General features: G+C 34.9%; 1 protein-coding gene across 2 annotated transcripts in view; it reads right to left on the bottom strand.

The window, feature by feature from the left end:
* Glcci1 (glucocorticoid induced 1) overlaps positions 1–17,813 on the bottom strand; it is a 72,346-nt gene that overhangs the window by 39,646 nt on the left and 14,887 nt on the right. For both annotated transcript variants that reach the window (XM_021190063.2, XM_021190062.2), the window contains exon 2: positions 6,104–6,255. In XM_021190063.2, the coding sequence (XP_021045722.1) occupies positions 6,104–6,255 (152 nt within the window). The remainder of the gene's footprint in view (positions 1–6,103; positions 6,256–17,813) is intronic.

Below are 17,813 nucleotides of genomic sequence, written 5' to 3'. Positions count from 1 at the left end.
TTTGCCTTACAGAAGCTTTGCAATTTTATGAGGTCCCATTTGTCAATTCTCGATTTTACAGCACAAGCCTTTACAGTTCTATTCAGGAATTTTTCCCCTGTGCCCGTATCTTCGAGGCTTTTCCCCACTTTCTCCTCTATAAGTTTCAGTGAAAGACAGACTTCTAAAGAAGGCTATTGGTAGATCATAAACCTCCCAATACAAAAGCTTAATGGGATTAAAAACACCTTACATAACATATCTCTTAATATGCTGATTTCCATAACTTTAACTGTAAATCATCTAAAAATAACAATTAGAATAGTTTAAGTTAGGAAATAAGAGCATTACCTCGAGAAAGAGCACACATATACAAACATTCCATTCATGATTTTGTTTTCTTTTTGAGTTTTTTTGTTTTTGTTTGGGTTTTAGTTTTGTTTCTGTTTTAGTGGAGACAGGGTTTCTCTGTTTATCCTGGCTGTTCTGGAAAGACTCTGGAGACCAGGCTGACAAACTCATAGAGAACCACCTGCCTCTGCTTTCCAAGAGCTGGGACTGAAGGTGTGCACCACACCACCTCTGGCATCTTTCAAGATTTAACAACCCACTTTTCATCCTTAAAGAATACAAATTTTAATGGAGTTGTTTGTTTGAGATAGAATTTTTACCATATCACCAAGGCTAACTCTCAAACTCCTAAGCTGAAGGGACCCTCCTGCAAGTATCTGGCTCGTGGAACACATGTATTGAAATTTCTTTCACATACAAACAAACAACATGAAGAGTCATGAAAAATGAGTTTTTTCCCCTACAGAACTACAATCTAAAAACAGACTATGCTAATAAATTTCATAGACTAAAATACTTTCATACTCAAGTGACAATTCAAATGGTATTTACACCATGCTAGAACACAGAGGAAGGAAAGCTTGCGAGACCTTCTCACACAGCAGTTTAACTGACACTAACCTATGTATTACATCATCTAAAAAAAATCAGGTCTTCAAAATAAACTTCTGAATATTTAATATCATAAATATTAATAAATAATTCATATGCTATTGTATATTTGGGGGGTCTGTAAACAAAGTATTTTTCTGAAAATGTTCATTAGGACAACCAAACAATAGTCTACTACTGAAATTCACTACAGCTAAGAAGTGACATAGGTGGAAATTTGTCTTTCAGAGAGATTCATATTATAGAATGCTATCTTAAATAAGAATAAAAATCATTTTTTGTACAAGTAATCCATCATATAAACAATTCTTCTTGACTAAAATAAGAAACAAAATTAGTAAAATAAGAATATAAGTACTGGAAGCATACACAGCAAGCATTCTTACATCATAGCAAAATAATGCCCATTGAATACATTTACCTTAGAGATAGAACAGTATTTGCTAACATAATCAGTTGTCTGAGTAGTTGAGAGTATTAACACGTGCAATTATAAGAGAAGACTTACAACAAAATATAGGTAAAAATAAGACAGAATTATTGTTTGCATGATCAAGTCTGAAAAGCCAAAGAAAATTATCTGAAAATGTATTAGAAACAAAAACATTCAACTGATATATAGTACAAATAAATCAGAAGGTAGTCAAAGACCTTAATTACAATAGCAGACCATAAAACAAATTAAGCAATATTTAGATGGTCTTATAAAAAGGTTTTATATTTTTTTCTAAAACACAGAAATAACTGAGTAAACAAACAACCTTTTACTTAGGTAAGATTCAATACTGTAAAGTTGATAGTTTCATAGCAATATTACAGCAGAAAATAGTCTGTGATAAATTTAATAAAGCCATAAAGTCAAGACTGATGCCTAGGATCCATTAAGCAAAAAAAGTAAATCAGTTATAGTATAACATACAACACCAGCATGTACCTGTTTAGTATGTCTTTCTACATAGACATTCTCAAAGCATGTGCATACTCCCCCTGCCATGCACAAAACCTCTGTTAATAATGATTATTTAAAGAGGACTCGGGAGTTGGCAGCCATTACTCATGCTCATCTAAATTACAAGGACGATTCTGACCCTAAGATGTCTTAATAAACAAAATCAATAAAGCCCAGAAACATCTATCCTAAAATAGTACTACTTTTTTTTTAATACAGAAGAATTAAACACTCTGGGACAAGCATGAAAGCTCTGTTAATGTATTCCTGTGAGAAATGAAAGTCTGTGAGTTTCATGAGATATTTTTAACAGCATGGTATTCTTGTCCTATGACAAGTGGTAAGGATGGTGTCCAATGTAAAAAAGTCTCTCTTAGGCTAGGTGACTTTTCTTTTCCAAGATATATGTCAAAAATGTTAAATCCATTATTTTGTTAGAATATGTATCTGAGACACTACAGTTTTGTTTAAAAGAAAGGTATTGGTAGAGTCTCTTAAGACTTGATCATACCCTATTACCTGGAATGAGCTACAGAACAGTAACATATCAAGGCCCTAGCCCATATTTGGATGGACTACTCACACAGGGAAAACTGAACAAGGAAAAGATCAAAGTAAAGCTAAAAGATCAACAGGACAGTAAACTATTAAGACTTTGTTTTTAAAACTTTGAATAAGCCAGGCATGGTGGTGCATGCCTTTAATCCCAGCACTTGGGAGGCAGAGGGAAGCGAATTTCTGAGTTTGAGGCCAGCCTGGTCTAAACAGTGAATTCCAAGACAGCCAGGACTATACAGAGAAAAACCCTATTCCTTTTTGATACTGATTTTATGTCCACATTGAAAGTTTTGTGAGGTTTTAATTAAAATAAACAACATCATGCTCCAAGAGGCTCATAAAAATTGTTTGAAATGGTTATACACTGCCTATTGGTATACGGGACTATGAGATTGGAACTATTCAACAGTATACACAAATAGCTTAGAACTATGAAGTATTTACCTGCTCATACCAAAAGGATAAGGTCAGTAAGAAGCTTATACTTCTCAATGTCACTCAGTAGCCTAGAGGGATGGAGTAGCAATAGACCCTGGTTCTTTTGCTTGTCATATCAAATGTATACCAGCTTTTTAAAGCTACTCTCCAAAGTCAGCATCTGCGAACTGCTATAATCATTGGTATGCCTGGGAAATTATAGAAAACACCTTTGATTATTGCTATAGACTGTTTTCATTGTTTGTCCATTTTACACACACACACACACACACACACACAGATTTGAAATATGATCTGAGAATGAATATACTTTACACTTTGGGTCAAAGGCTGTAAAACTATTCCTAAAGCTTGAATATAGTAACCTTAATGCCCAAGTTAAAATATATAGATGTATTAATTTTTATTTTATGTGTATGAGTATTCATCTACATATATATCTGCACTTTGTGCCTGGTGCAGACAGATGTCAGAAAATGGTGTGATGTTAGGTCCCCTGGAACTGGAGTTACAGATGGTTGTGAGTCACACCTTAAGAGCTGGGAACTCAACCTGTACCCTCTGCAAGAACAAGTTTACTTAACTGCTGAGCCATCTTCCCAGCCTCCAAGTTATATTTAAAAGATTATAGTTTTTCATTAAAAAATACTATCCATCCAAGGCTAATATAAAAATAACAAAATTTTACAGATTTTTTTAGTTCGTTCTAAGAGAAACAGATTAAGCTAATAAACTAGCAACAACCCTTTTCTCCAGTGGACTTATATTTTAATACCTACAGTAAATATGTGACTAGGTCAATTACATATTAAGTTTACAGAAAAGGATATAATCATGTAAATCCTGTAGTAGTTAATTCAATGAGCTGGTTTTTGTTTTGCTCTTTTGTTTTAGAAAAGTTACCACTATGTAACCTAGGTTTGGTCTCAAATCTGCAGGTTTTCCTGTCCCAGGTTTTCGAGTACTAAGATTATATATATGTCCTACCTACACTATGCACAGGGGATGACAACTTCTTTCTTCTGAAAACTTTAAGAAATGTTTCAAATACAAAAGTTAAAAATTGGTGGTGTGGTTGTGGGTTCAGGGGTGGTACTTGTCTCCTATATAGACTATGGGTTCAATCTCAACCTTAGCAAAATACACACACACACACACACACACACACACACACACACACACACACACACGTGTGACCCTCAGAGACAAAGCACATGAATACTACAAGCTTAACATATATGCCTACATGTAAGTATATGTATACGTATATGTGTCTATTTAGAACTAAACAATAGGAATCCTGACCTATTCATGGTATATAGTTAATAAATGTTTGTTCCTCTAGTTGCTTCCAAATGAATGAATCTAGTTCTTTTGTCCCTTTGTGTACCCTCCTAACACTATGCTCTTATTTATTTAGTTTGTTCTCTTTTATCCTTTATACCTACACTCTTTCACAACCAGAATCCAACTCTTCCAGAAAATGGCTCAGTCATCTCCATCTGTGCCTTCCTCTAAATGCCTAGGCCCACATCTGTACTGTGTGCAAATCATTTCTGCTGAGAATTCCACTGCTTGCCATATTGAATTTATCCTTTTCCTTGAGGAAAAGCAAAGGTTGCACCATAAGGAAATTAGTAGAGCTGATAGCATGGATGATGATAAAAGCAACCCACTTCAGTTTCCAAGTTTGCCTAACATAATGACAACTGATAAGGAGGGTTTTCATAGATCACATCCAAAATTCTCTATCCTTCATTTCCCTCATTTTTCAAACAAGAAACTAATTCTTTTTTAAAACTATAAAGCCCAAAATGTTCTTATTTGTAATGTCCTTACCTTTACATATTCTCTAATCTAATTTCTACTTAGTATCTTCTACCCCTACCTGTCTAACATGTTCTTTATGTCCAATAAAAATCACATATTTTTAATAAAGTTAATGATTTCTCAAGAAATATTTGGTGAAGATAAAATCAAACCTCAGATCATAATAAATGAAGATGTTTACTTTTTTCTGATATGAGAAGAAATATTCTTCAAATCAAAAGGCTAAGGAATCTTCTAAAATAGGAAAAGAAAATGGTAAATTTCTTATTTTACTAGTGTCAGCCTTGCTTTGGAATAGGAAAAAAAAAAACCTTAAACGTAAGTCATGTTGCTAATACTCCATAGGCAATTTTACAAGACCTGTGCAAATTTTTCTTTAAAAAAATTTTCAAAAATGCTTTCTAATCATTATCTCCATTTTATTAAAAAACAATATACAGTCACCAAATGCAGACCCTATTTTGGATGCCAAGAAGTACTTGCTGACAGGAGCCTTATATAGCTATCTCCTGAAAGGCTCTGCCAGATCCTGACAAATACAGAGGCAAGTGCTTGCAGCTAACCATTGGACTGAGGACAGGGTCCCCAATGGAGGAGTTAGAGAAAGGACTGAAGGAGATGAACGAGTTTGCAACCCCATAGGAAGAACAACATCAACCATCCAGACCCCAAGAGTTCCCAGGGACTAAACCACCAACCAAGGAGTACACATGGAGAGACCATGGCTCCAACCACATATGTAGCAGAGGATGGCTTTTTCAGGCATCAATGGGAAAAGAGGTTCTGTGAAGGTTCGATGCCCCAATGTAGAGGAATGTGAAGGCAAGGAAACTAGAGTGTGGGGTTCAGTGGGGGCATACCCTCATAGAAGCAGGAGGAGGGGGGATGGGATAGGGAGTTTTTGGGGGGTAAATCAGGAGAGGAGATAACATTTGAAATGTAAACAAAACATCCAATAAAAATATAAATAAATAAATAGTAAATTTCCTATTTCATTGGTGTTAGCCTTGCCTTTGTAACAGGAAGAAAAAAAAACCCTTCAACATAATTCTTGTTGCTAATACTAGAGTATTATTAAGTTTATTTTCAAGACCTGTGCAAACTTTTCTTTAAAGAATTTTCAAAAATGCTTCCTAATTATTATCTCCGTTTTATTAAAAAACAATTCTTAAAATGACAGCATGTCTCCAAAATCATAATGCAGCCTGAATTTACTTAGTAAACAGTAAATAACTAAAAGCCTCTATAGCTGAGTAACAAATTATTAATATGCTGCACATTTAAAACAAGGGATTCTGCTTTGGTTGGGTTTATTTCATATTCAGGATAATTTAATTACATTCTAATTTCAAAATCACAGAACTGGTTTTGATTTTCTCATCTTACCTGAGTCGCTTTATCTTTCATGCATGAAGGGTAGTGAACATGAGGGTCCCGTGGCCACTGTCCTGTGAGGTAAGGTCCTGTTATCGTATCCAGAGAAGAGGTTCGCCTTATTGTACTAGAGGTTCGAATATGCTGAGATTTTGGCCTGTCCACTAAAAAAAGTGAAAAAAATTAAATTAGATGTTAGAGCATATTTTTAAATTCATAAACTTCAGAGCTTGTAAATGTCACTTTACCACTTTTCCCTGTAACATAGACAGCCCAAACACTTCTTATATAAGCTGATGAAAGTTATGGATCCTTTTCCAAGGAAATGCATTCATACATATAACAAACACATCTTAAGGATTTTCACATACCCTTGAAAGCCCAACTATTTTAGGCATCTGTAATGCAATCCACATATTATCTCTATTACAGCTTTAATTAAGATTCATTTCATCATGCCTCACAAACTGCCAGTTTTGTTTGTAAATGCCATCTCTGCATTTATTTCAATTAAATCTTACAGTGGCTTCTCATTACAACTGCTAAAATTAATTCCATGGTTATCATCTATTTTATGAAGTAAATGATTTCCACAACTTGACTCTCATTTATTTGTTATCTTGCTACTCCTCCACATGCCTATTCTAGAGTCGCATGAACAATTTGTACTTTTTCAAAAGTAGAAGATGCTGTCTCGTCTCTGAACCTTCTATGTCATCCGCCTATAATTCTGTCCTTCCAAGTTCATCTGAAAAACTGTTGCTGATCTGCAAGGCCAGTTGAGATCATCATACCAATGCTGTGAAACCTTGCTCAACATTCTTTTCTCTTTTTCTTGTTAAGAAATTCTCAATCACTTCTGCTTTCATGGTATCCTAAGCTTGTCTTTCTCTCCCACAAAAAAAAAAAACACAATTTCAGATACTACAGACTGAAAGGAAGCTGATGTTTAATAGTTAATGAATTTACTCATGACCATACAAATAACATTCACAAAGAACTTAACATTTTAATTCAACATCTGTATCTGCAGATGAAGACCTCAAAGCAGTAGAGGGAATTCACTGTGTAATGAAGAAGAACAAAATGTATTCCCCAGTCAGGTTCCATGAGTAGCTGTTGAAAATCAACATCATCACATGAAATACCTAACATATAAAGAAATGAGAAAATTTTTCCATAACCTACTACCAGTGTATATAACTATAATAAAGTCTAGAGGATTGGGAAGCAATACAGCTCCCAAGACTCAGAGCTTTTTCAGTTCCATTTAGTCAGGCAATATATACTGTCCATAATACTAAATATGATGAAAAACATTTTGATTTGTCATTGTCACTTAGCTATCTTCTTGAAACCAGAAAGCACTACTGTTTCATTAAGAGAGAAATAATACTATATACTTTGATGTTATATTATCTAGCCACTATCTTAAAAATGTAATTTTTGTTTCACCTAAGAATTATTGGAGAAAATCTGAAAATTACCAATTCCTCTTTATTTTTATAACTTAATGAAAGTTTATCGTGCACTAAAGGCAGAAAATCTAATGTCTATTTCTGTCTAGAATCATTTGTAATTTTCGTTGTGAAAAAAAGAAAAGAAAACCATGTCCAGAGTAGTGAAGAAGTTACATTTGGGTTTTAGAAGACAAGGCAACTTGTCAATTTAAATAAAAATCTATAATGCAGAGTTAGCCACTGTCTTAGTCAGGGTTTCTATTCCTGCACAAACATCATGACCAAGAAGCAGTTGGGGAGGAAAGGGTTTATTCAGCTCACACTTTGCACATTGCTGTTGATCACCAAAGGATGCAGGACTGGAACTCAAGCAGATCAGGAAGCAGGAGCTGATGCAGAGGCTATGGAGGGATATACTTACTGGCTTGCTTTCCCTGGCTTGCTCAGCCTGCTCTCTTATAGAACCCAAGACTACCAGCCCAGAGATGGTCCTACCCACAAGGGGCCCTCCCCCCTTGATGACTAATTGAGAAAATGCCTTACAGCTGGATCTCATGGAGGCATTTCCCCAACTGAAGCTCCTTTCTCTGTGATAACTCCAGCCTGTGTCAAGTTGACACACAAAATCAGCCAGTACAGCCACTTTATCTTTTACTTAGAAATGTACTCTAATATGTCTAAACTATTAAGTTATAAAAAACTTTCTTTGTGAAAAAATTCATTTATATTTTAGTTCTTTACAATTTGATACATGTTCAATTCCTAATATTATCATTATGCCTTATATGCACTACGATTAAAATGTTTCATTTACTGCTTTTTGCTTTTAAATAATGTCAAGCTGGGCATTATGATCCCCTCTGCTTTCTATATAATTTATCTTGTATGTTTATTCTTTCATTTTCAGGATTTACCAACCAAATTTAAGATGCACATTTTGTACATAGTATCTAATTCACTTTATTGTAAAAAAAAAGTGAGTTTATCCCACTGATTTCACCAGTTACAACAGCATGTAGTATATTTTTTTCCTACCTTATAACCCTTCCTACTTGCTTTTGTTTTACTATTTTTCCCTTTTCCCTTTTTTACTGCCTCTTTCCAATAGTTTTCCAACTTTATAAAAGCAATATTTACTAATTTTATGAACTGTGAAAAACAAAATTAAAAATTTCCCTTTGATTTGTTATGACTTTCTTAAGGTTTTAAAAAGTTACTTTAGGGGCTGGAGAGATGGCTCAGCGTTTAAGAGCACTGACTACTCTTCCAAAGGTCCTGTGTTCAAATCCCGGCAACCACATGGTGGCTCACAACCATCTGTAATGAGGTCTGACTCCCTCTTCTGGAGTGTCTGAAGACAGCTACAGTGTACTACTTATGTATAATAAATAAATAAATCTTTTTTTTAAAAAGTTACTTTATACTTTATACTTTCCATCAAAAAGAATGAAAACAATTACTCTTTTAATGACAAAGCTAATACTTATAGCAGTTGCCTGCTAATAAAAAAGGACACAGAAAATCAAATTAATTACTAAAAACTACACACCTCTACTTAATCTATTCTAAACTATTTGAAAGTTATATGTAGTTTGTATGCTTTTAAAACTCTCTTTAAGCTGAGGATGGAGATCATTTGATCAGTGCATGACCCTGGTCTCAGTACCTATCACCACACACACACACACAGTCCTCTTAATCTTAAGGTAAATAAATACATATTTAAAAAATATTGTATGTTTATGTATGAATGTGTTCAGATATTTATATACCTGTGTGTGTTATCATGCATGTAAACGTCACAGGTTCATTTAAACTGTCTCCCTCAACTGATAATGACAGTATTCTTCCATGAAATGATTAGCCAAAATATCTCCATTTACCAAATACAATTAACCTTAGATTTATTGGAGGATTATCATAAACAGTAAAACTATTTCAACAAACGCAACTGTTCATATTATCTAAAATTGTCAATGAGTTCAGGTTTTGACTCACCCAAAATCTAAGCCTAAAATCTCTGCCCTTAAATTTTATTGATTTGTATATACTTATCGTCAATTCCAGTTTTGGATTTTAGCACAATAATTCCAACTGCTAAGGTAATTCACAGGGTGCCTAACTAGTTTGTTCCCAGCATTTGTGTATGTGGTCTTCTTCCACTGGCAATTACTGAAGACTCGTAATTTTGAAAATCTGGTATCTTAAGATACTAATCTCCAGTGGAAAGTTAACAAAGTGAAACTGCTACCAAAACCAAACAAACAAACAAACAAAAAAAAAATTGAAAATGTTATAAACTTTGAGAAGTTTAGCTATAGGGTAATACAAGTCACCAGACCCTGCAAACTATACCAAGATACCATATTTCTGACCACCATGCATAATGTAAAGCATACAATAAAAGTACCCCCATTCTTTATTGGGCTTTAACACATTTCAGTCTGTTTACCCTATATTCAGCTCACTCTCTATGTGCAAATAACAATTGTCAATTCTCTATGTTTAGACCTCATCAAGTCAAGATAAGCCAAAGCATTCCATTTACAATGACACAAGCAAAGCATACACTTAAATCATTTAAATTTAAATCTTTAAATAGAGCTATCATTCCCTGAAGTATAGTATAAACAGCGACTCTATAAAACAGATGTCACAACAGCACTAACAGGAATCAACTAATTTACCCTTATTTCAAGAAGCTCATTATTGCAACTGCAAAGTATCCTAACTGGAAAAGTATTCAGCAACATGTTTAATACAACTTAGCACTAACATTATTTCTTCTAATTATTTTGTGTGCAGAAATCATATCAGCATTTTATTACAAATAATGAACTAATGATGCCAGCCAATAGTCACCATCTGTCATCCCAGCAACATAATCTTACAGGGAAATGGAAGCAGAGGAAGGAGTATCTTCAGAAACTCTCAGGCCAGCTAGCAAATCATATGCAACAAAGGAGTGACCTTTCTCAGACAAGATGGAAAAGCAAAGTCACGACTGAGTTGTCCTCAGACCTTCACAGCATGCCTTGGTACACAGGCATACCCAAACACAAAATATATCTTTACTTATCACCAAGCACGATTGGCCTGTTAATCTTAACATTCAGATGTTGAGGCAGCAGGATCCTGAAGTCAACACTATCCTGGGATGCATAGCAAAACCCAGTCTAGAAGAGTTTGGTAGAAGAAATCTAAATTTTTCAAATAGATTTTTTTGTGGTACCAGATCACTCAAACTACTTAAGTTCAAAAGCCAATGGCTAGAAAATTGGGATTGAATCTTTATGATCCAAGTGCTCAAACACACTCAAACACACACACACACACACACACACACACACACACACACACACACACACTTACTCCACTTAAGGGCACCAAAAGCTTGACTTAAGAAAGTATCCTTCTACATAAAGAACAATAAGTTCTTTGAAATTTGCAATGGCAAGCTAAGCTTCTAGAGCTAATTAATTTTAATAACCAGTCAGATCTTCAAAAAGTCACTTTCCAAACTAAGCACTGGCTATACAGCAAAATTTCAATTTTAAGTAAAGGCTCAAATGAATGCTTATGAACACTAGGAAGATAAAAAAGCTGAATGAAGATTTGGTTAACATTAAGAACGTTTTAAAAGCATAACGAAACATCTTATTATTTATTCATATAAAGTTTAATTGGTTTATACTACACAAGGGATAATGGTCCTCCCAGAAGCTTTATATTACCAAATTCAAACCCTAGTGCCAGGCATAGGTTCATCATGTTGTTGGTCACAGTTAAACTAGAGACACCCCACCAAGATAAATAACATGTATGTATGTATGTATGTATGTATGAATGTATGTATGTTATAGACAGACAGACAGACCGACAGACAGACACAGGCTGTTGCTCCTTCTCTTGGCTGAGCACCAGAATTTGATGATAAGAACTATTGTTGAGGGCTGGTGAGATGGCTCAGCAGATAAGAGCACCCGACTGCTCTTCCAAAGGTGCAGAGTTCAAATCCCAGCAACCACATGGTGGCTCACAACCATCCTTAATGAGATCTGACTCCCTCTTCTGGAGTGTCTGAAGACAGCTACAGTGTACTTACATATAATAAATAAATAAATCTTTAAAAAAAAAAAAAAAAGAACTATTGTTGAAGACCTCATCTATTTTGTTCACAGGACACGGAGAAATCAAGTGGGTACTGACCAAGAAGCTTCTTTGCTGCCAGCTTTCATAGTACCAGAGAGAGCTAATAGAGGTTGCTGAGAGGAAGTCAGCAACAGCTTTACCCAACTGAGAACTTTGTGAACCACAATGACCAGTGTGACAAGATATCCCCATGGGTGCAACAGTAGCATGAAATGTTACAATGGTAAACAACTGCTTTCTCATTGGATTTAACACTCACTCCACAAAGGAAAAGCATTTCTTGCACTGCTAACCCAGTTGAAAACCCATGGTGAATATGCTCATGGGCCCCAGGGAGTGAGTCTATTATTACTATTTTGTTAAAAGAATACAATCTCACACTGCCCTGTAAATTCATAACTATCTATCTATAGATTAATGCAGCTATCAATCCTCATTTTAAGTTTCTTTGCACAGTGGGTGGTGGTTAATGCAGGAACTGATAAATGTGCACAGAATAAGTGTGCATGTGCTCCATCATAAATAGAACATCTTTATCACCCCCTCTCCCCAGGCTTCATGAACAAGGCAGATTTTAAGAGCCAGAGGTTAGGGAGAAGCAGAGTGAAACAGTGTCTACTAGACATAACAAGATAATTGCACTCACTTGAACTCACATTAACTGTGGCTGCCTACACAAGAGTAAACAAGTCAGTATAGAAGAGGGAGGTTCCCCCTACTCCTGAAGATCTACTGACAGTTGATGGCTTCTTGGCAAGGATAAATAAAGCTTTAAGGAAATGGTCCCTACTGGGTCAACCATACTCTAGTGGCTAATCCTATAGCCATTGAGAATAGTAACAGCACAAATTGGACTCAGTGGGTTATTTAAAAAAATAAAAATAGGGAAGTGAGGGTGGATCTAGGAGGAGTTATGGGAATGGAGTGGGAGGAGAGAGAAAAAGGTGGGTAAAGATTTAAGCATTTAAGCACTTAAAGCACTTGGAATGTAAATGAAGTTTGACTACAATAAAAGTCATTTACTATAAGCAGTCTCAAAAACTGTAATAAATAGACTTTCTTAGACAACCAAAATGTCATAAGCAGGGTGAAACTTCAACCATAACAAATTTATTGTATTGAAGGATTTAATGTGAACCTGAAATTACAATACTATGTATTGATCTTATAAAACAACCTTTACCTTTAAAGACACTATTTAATAATAATAGTGTCTTTAACCTATTTCAATCTTCATAGAAATCAAAATAGCAAATGCATCAAGACTACAAGACATTATTTAAGTGGCTTTTCGTCAATTTCAAAATATTCAAAAATGATGTTTTAATCTGAGATTTGAAAAATAGCCATAAATATATACAGTTGGGAATTCCTGCCATTGGTTTATTATAGTTAAAGAAAAATTGACAAAGTTCCATTTATAGATTTAGCTGTAGTATATTTGTAATGAAAACAATTATCTTAGAAAGTAGTTTTAAATATAATTTACTATATATTATATAAATACAAATATTTAAATATTATCACTACCAAATTATATTTTCCCTTGCCTCACAGGTACAAAAAGTGAAATAAAACTGGACAACTGAGAATAAGAAAAAAAAATGCAGGGCCAGGCATAGTGGTGCACACCTTTAAACCTAGCACTTAAGCAGCAGAGGCAGGAGAATTTCTATGAGTTTGAAGCCATCCTAGGCTACATGAGTTCCACGCCAGCCAAGGATAAATCATGAGACCCTAAACTCAAAAAACAGAAGAAGAAAAATGAAGGAATGGGATATTCATCTCTACCCTATCTAATGCATAGTAATTATTTAATACAACTACAACTAGTTTGGATTTTGCAAAGTCCACGTGTTCCAGGAATTTCACCAACACCCTTTATTTGTCTACCTTAGCACAAAACAATGAAAAATTATATTAATACACAAGTACTGTCATAGTCCACTTTGCTGGAATAACAGAATATTATAAATGGGATAATTTGTAAAGAAAAGAGGTTCATACTTCATAAAGCTAGAAAATTCAAAGGTGTGGTACCAGCAGCTACTTGGCTTCTGGTGAGAATCTTGTTGTAGCTGGGACAAGCCTGAATGCCCAGCAGAGGCAAAAGGGCAGTTGAGTGTGTGCAAAATGCAGAACCTAAGGGCTAACCTTGCTTTAAGTAACTCATCATCACACTAGCTAGTTAAGTGGATCCAACAGAAGAACTGGCTCCTTCATTCTTGTGAAACAGCAATAATCTAGTCATCAGAACTCTAATGCTCTAAGCACTTCTTACTAGGCTCCATCTCCCCACAGTCAAATAGATGTACTCAGCCATTATTTAAAATCTATACGCAACCACAACAATTACACAAAATAAAATCACAAATTCAAATGAACACATTCCTAAAGAACTCTTCTGTTCAAAAGAACAGAATAGGGGAAAAATAATTTAACAAGTGCTCCTAAAATGAAACTTGAAACTATATACTGAAAGAAGAAAAATAGCTAAATGATCCAACAATTCAAATGAAATTTATTTTTCTGAAATATATTTCAATAAAATCAAAATAACCTTTAAAGTATAAAGCCATAGTTAAAAATTACAATTGAGAAAACATCACAAAAGAGGATGCAGAATGAAGATAAGAGCTGAATAATGGAGTGGAGTCCTGTGAAATGCTTTCCTCAGGACATGACTAAGCTATTGCACTCATTAAATCATAGCTGGTGTGGTTATTTTCATAAGACCTGCTCAAGAGCAAGCCAGCCAAAATTCCAGTAGAGGCAACAGAGATGCTCTCCAGGCCCCATCACTTACTGAGGAGCTATTGGCAACTGATAGTTGCTAGGAGAAGGAAAGTCATTTTTTTCTCTGGAAGTGTGGTCACTAGTAAGTTTCTCCAGCTCCATATGGACACATGTGCAGCCCTAACAGGACTTAACAGGTTATACCAAAAGCAAAAAAAAAAAAAAAAAAAATTGGAAGAGTTGGGAGGGAGACAAATTGAAAGGACTACAGGGAAGTAGGAGAAATAGGAGTAGCAGTTAAAATATTTCATTATAAAAATGTATGATATTCTCAAGAATAAACAAAAATTATAATGAAAACTACATCTGAGTTTTTACTATGCAAATCAGCATATTATTAAAATAATACTCTTCTTGAGTCTATTTTGAAAGAATCTTTCATAGATGGAATTGAACCTAAAGTATGCAAAGCAATTAAGGATAGTAGGAATGTATGGACCATTTAGCTAGTATCTCTGAAAGAGTTTGAGAAAGCATGTTCAAGTAAATCAAATACTGAACTACATAAATGAAATTGTTTTTCTTAACTATTAAATTTAAGACCAAAATTTTAGAAAATATGATTGTGTGATGTTAAATTCTTTCTAAAACCAAACACAGAGAGAAAAGAGCTCTCTCTCTCTCTCTCTCTCTCTCTCTCTCTCTCTCTCTCTCTCTCTGTGTGTGTGTGTGTGTGTGTGTGTGTGTGTAATCTCATATTCAACTATACTTTCATTGTGTTTGGCTAGGTTTAGAAATTTATGTGTTTGTTCATATAAAGAAAGAAATTAGTTTCTGCTCAATCTAAAGAAGAAACAAACTGAAATCTGAGCACCCACCTACACTTTACTAATACAATTTTGACCTATTCTCGTTTTCAAAAGCTGAGAGTCACAGAATAAATCAAAAGAGCATCCATAGAGAAGCCTGTATCAAATACTAAGAAGGGATCAAGTAATAGGAATCTAGGCATTCCTTTAAAGGAAATGGTTGAAGGCTCACAAATTACAGAGGGTGCCATATGACAAACAGATCACAGAGTGGAGGCTTGAGAAGGTCCCTTCTCTTGCCATGGAAGAAGCTAAAAGGAACTCTGAAGGGCCAAAGAGAATCCTGATTCCCCCACAACTACCCAAAATCTACTGGACATGTCAATAAGGAACAGAAATGAGTTTCTTTAAAAATGTTTACATTTGGGCTAGAGAGATGGCTCAGCGGTTAAGAGCACTGACTCTTCTTCCAAAGGTCCTGAGTTCAAATCCCAGCAACCACATGGTGGCTCACAACCACCCCATAATGAGATCTGACGCCCTCTTCAGGTGTGTCTGAAGTCAGCTACAGTAAACTTACATATACAAATAAATAAATCTCTTTTTTAAAGTTTACATTTCTCCCTTTCTCCCTCCCTCTGTGTGTGTGTGTGTGTGTGTGTGTGTGTGTGTGTGTACAAAGTCAGAGAAAAGCTTGCAGGACTAGGTTCTCTCCTTCAGGGCCAAGGCCTGAAGTCGGATTTCAGGTTTGACAGTTTTACCCACCGAGCCATCTCATCTATACCTAAACATTCTTTTTTTTTTTTTTTTTGATTATCCAACTGGTTTTTTTTTTGTTGTTTTTTTTTTAAGATTTATTTATTTATTTATTTCATGTATATGAGTACACTGTAGCTGTCTTCAGACACACCAGAAGAGGGCATCAGATGTCATTACAGATGGTTGTGAGCCATCATGTGGTTGCTGGGAACTGAACTCAGGATCCCTGGAAGAGCAGTCAGTGCTCTTAACCAATGAGCCATCTCTCCAGCCCCTGCCTGAAAATTCTTAAGGCAAGGAAAAAATTAACTATCTCTATTAATATTATAGAAACTCAACACAAAAGAAAAATTGAATTGTATCAACTTTAAAGAACAGTATGAACAGATATAACATGAGAAATGTAAAAATGAGATATGTACGTATCTACATTCCTATAATTTATTTGACTTGTAAAACAATATAAAAACAACACTCTGGGGGGAAAAAAACTTTCCTATTTGAGCAGCAACAAAATGATTTAATATACTGCTGAAAACACCAGTCTGTCTAAACAAGTAATAAATTTCTTGTTTAAATAAAAAAATAAATGAAAAGGTTCAATTACTTAAAATACTTTGCTCCTATAATAGCAACTACAGGTTAGTAGGCCAATAACAGCCTAATAATTGCATGAACAGTTAAATTCACAGTAAACTATAGATGAGATGAAGTAGCATAGGGTTAGGAAAAGAATGACTGCTTAAAACCTTATGGATGTATGACTGCCCTTTAGGTTAACCTACTGATGCCAAGATTATAAACAGAAATCTGCACTAAAATATGTGCAAATCTATCAATTTTCTCAATGTAAAACAGCCTAATAAATTAAGTCTACCCTACAAGGTGTAGTTCCCACAATAATATCCTTAGGCACAGCAAAGGGAACATACCATTGACTGGAAATACATAACCACACTTCTTCAGAGTAAATAGGTTAAACTGAATGAAGTCTCCAGAAATAGGGAGGTATAAATATTTATTCTAGCATTTACTTTCATAAATATTTACAGTAAAGAACCAAATACATAACTACGAAGCAATTTATTCAAAATCAAGTGCTTCATTAAAGCTGGACTAGGGAAGAAGAAGAAAGCAGAAGAAAACATCCTGAAGGAAAACAAAATGACACCTTCATCAAGGCCAGGGAGGTTTTGGGATTTGTTTTGTTTTGTTTTGTTTTTTAAAGGACAGATAAAACACTGGTTCGTGTTTGCATAGACAGAACACATTACACGCCAACAATTCTACCAATATTATACATAAAAGATCTCAGGAAGTAATGTCAAGAATTGAAAACAACTTGAAAATAAAGTAAATCCACTGCTAGAAATATTTTAGAATAGCATCATCCTTTATTCCTCTAATTATAAAACTGGCCATTTCACCTTAGTCAATAATAGTCTACGAAAATTACTGATTGAACAGTTCTTGAATCAAGATTGGCAATCCCCAGTAGATAGAGTGGGGGTTCCAGTGTTTATTGACATCTAACTTTAAAATTTTTTAGCTTAAATAATGGGATAACCTTATATAATTCCAGTGCCCTGCAACCTGAGTGAAATAATCCAGATTTTAGTTTGGGAAACAACTTGTCATTAAAAATAAATAAAAGAGTGGGGACAATTGGAATACAAACGTGAGCACCACCTCCAGATGTACTGGAGACTCATATCAATGTGGGAGGAAGATGAAACCACACCAACCTAATTACACAAAAAAGATGACTCAACAGATTTTCCCTCTTCCCCTCCCCCCCCCCCCCCC

This window comes from Mus pahari, chromosome 2 (assembly GCF_900095145.1).
Source record: "Mus pahari chromosome 2, PAHARI_EIJ_v1.1, whole genome shotgun sequence".
Lineage (NCBI taxonomy): Eukaryota > Metazoa > Chordata > Mammalia > Rodentia > Muridae > Mus > Mus pahari.
The sequence above is the reverse complement of the archived record's forward strand: the minus strand, read 5'-3'. Positions and strand labels throughout refer to the sequence as shown.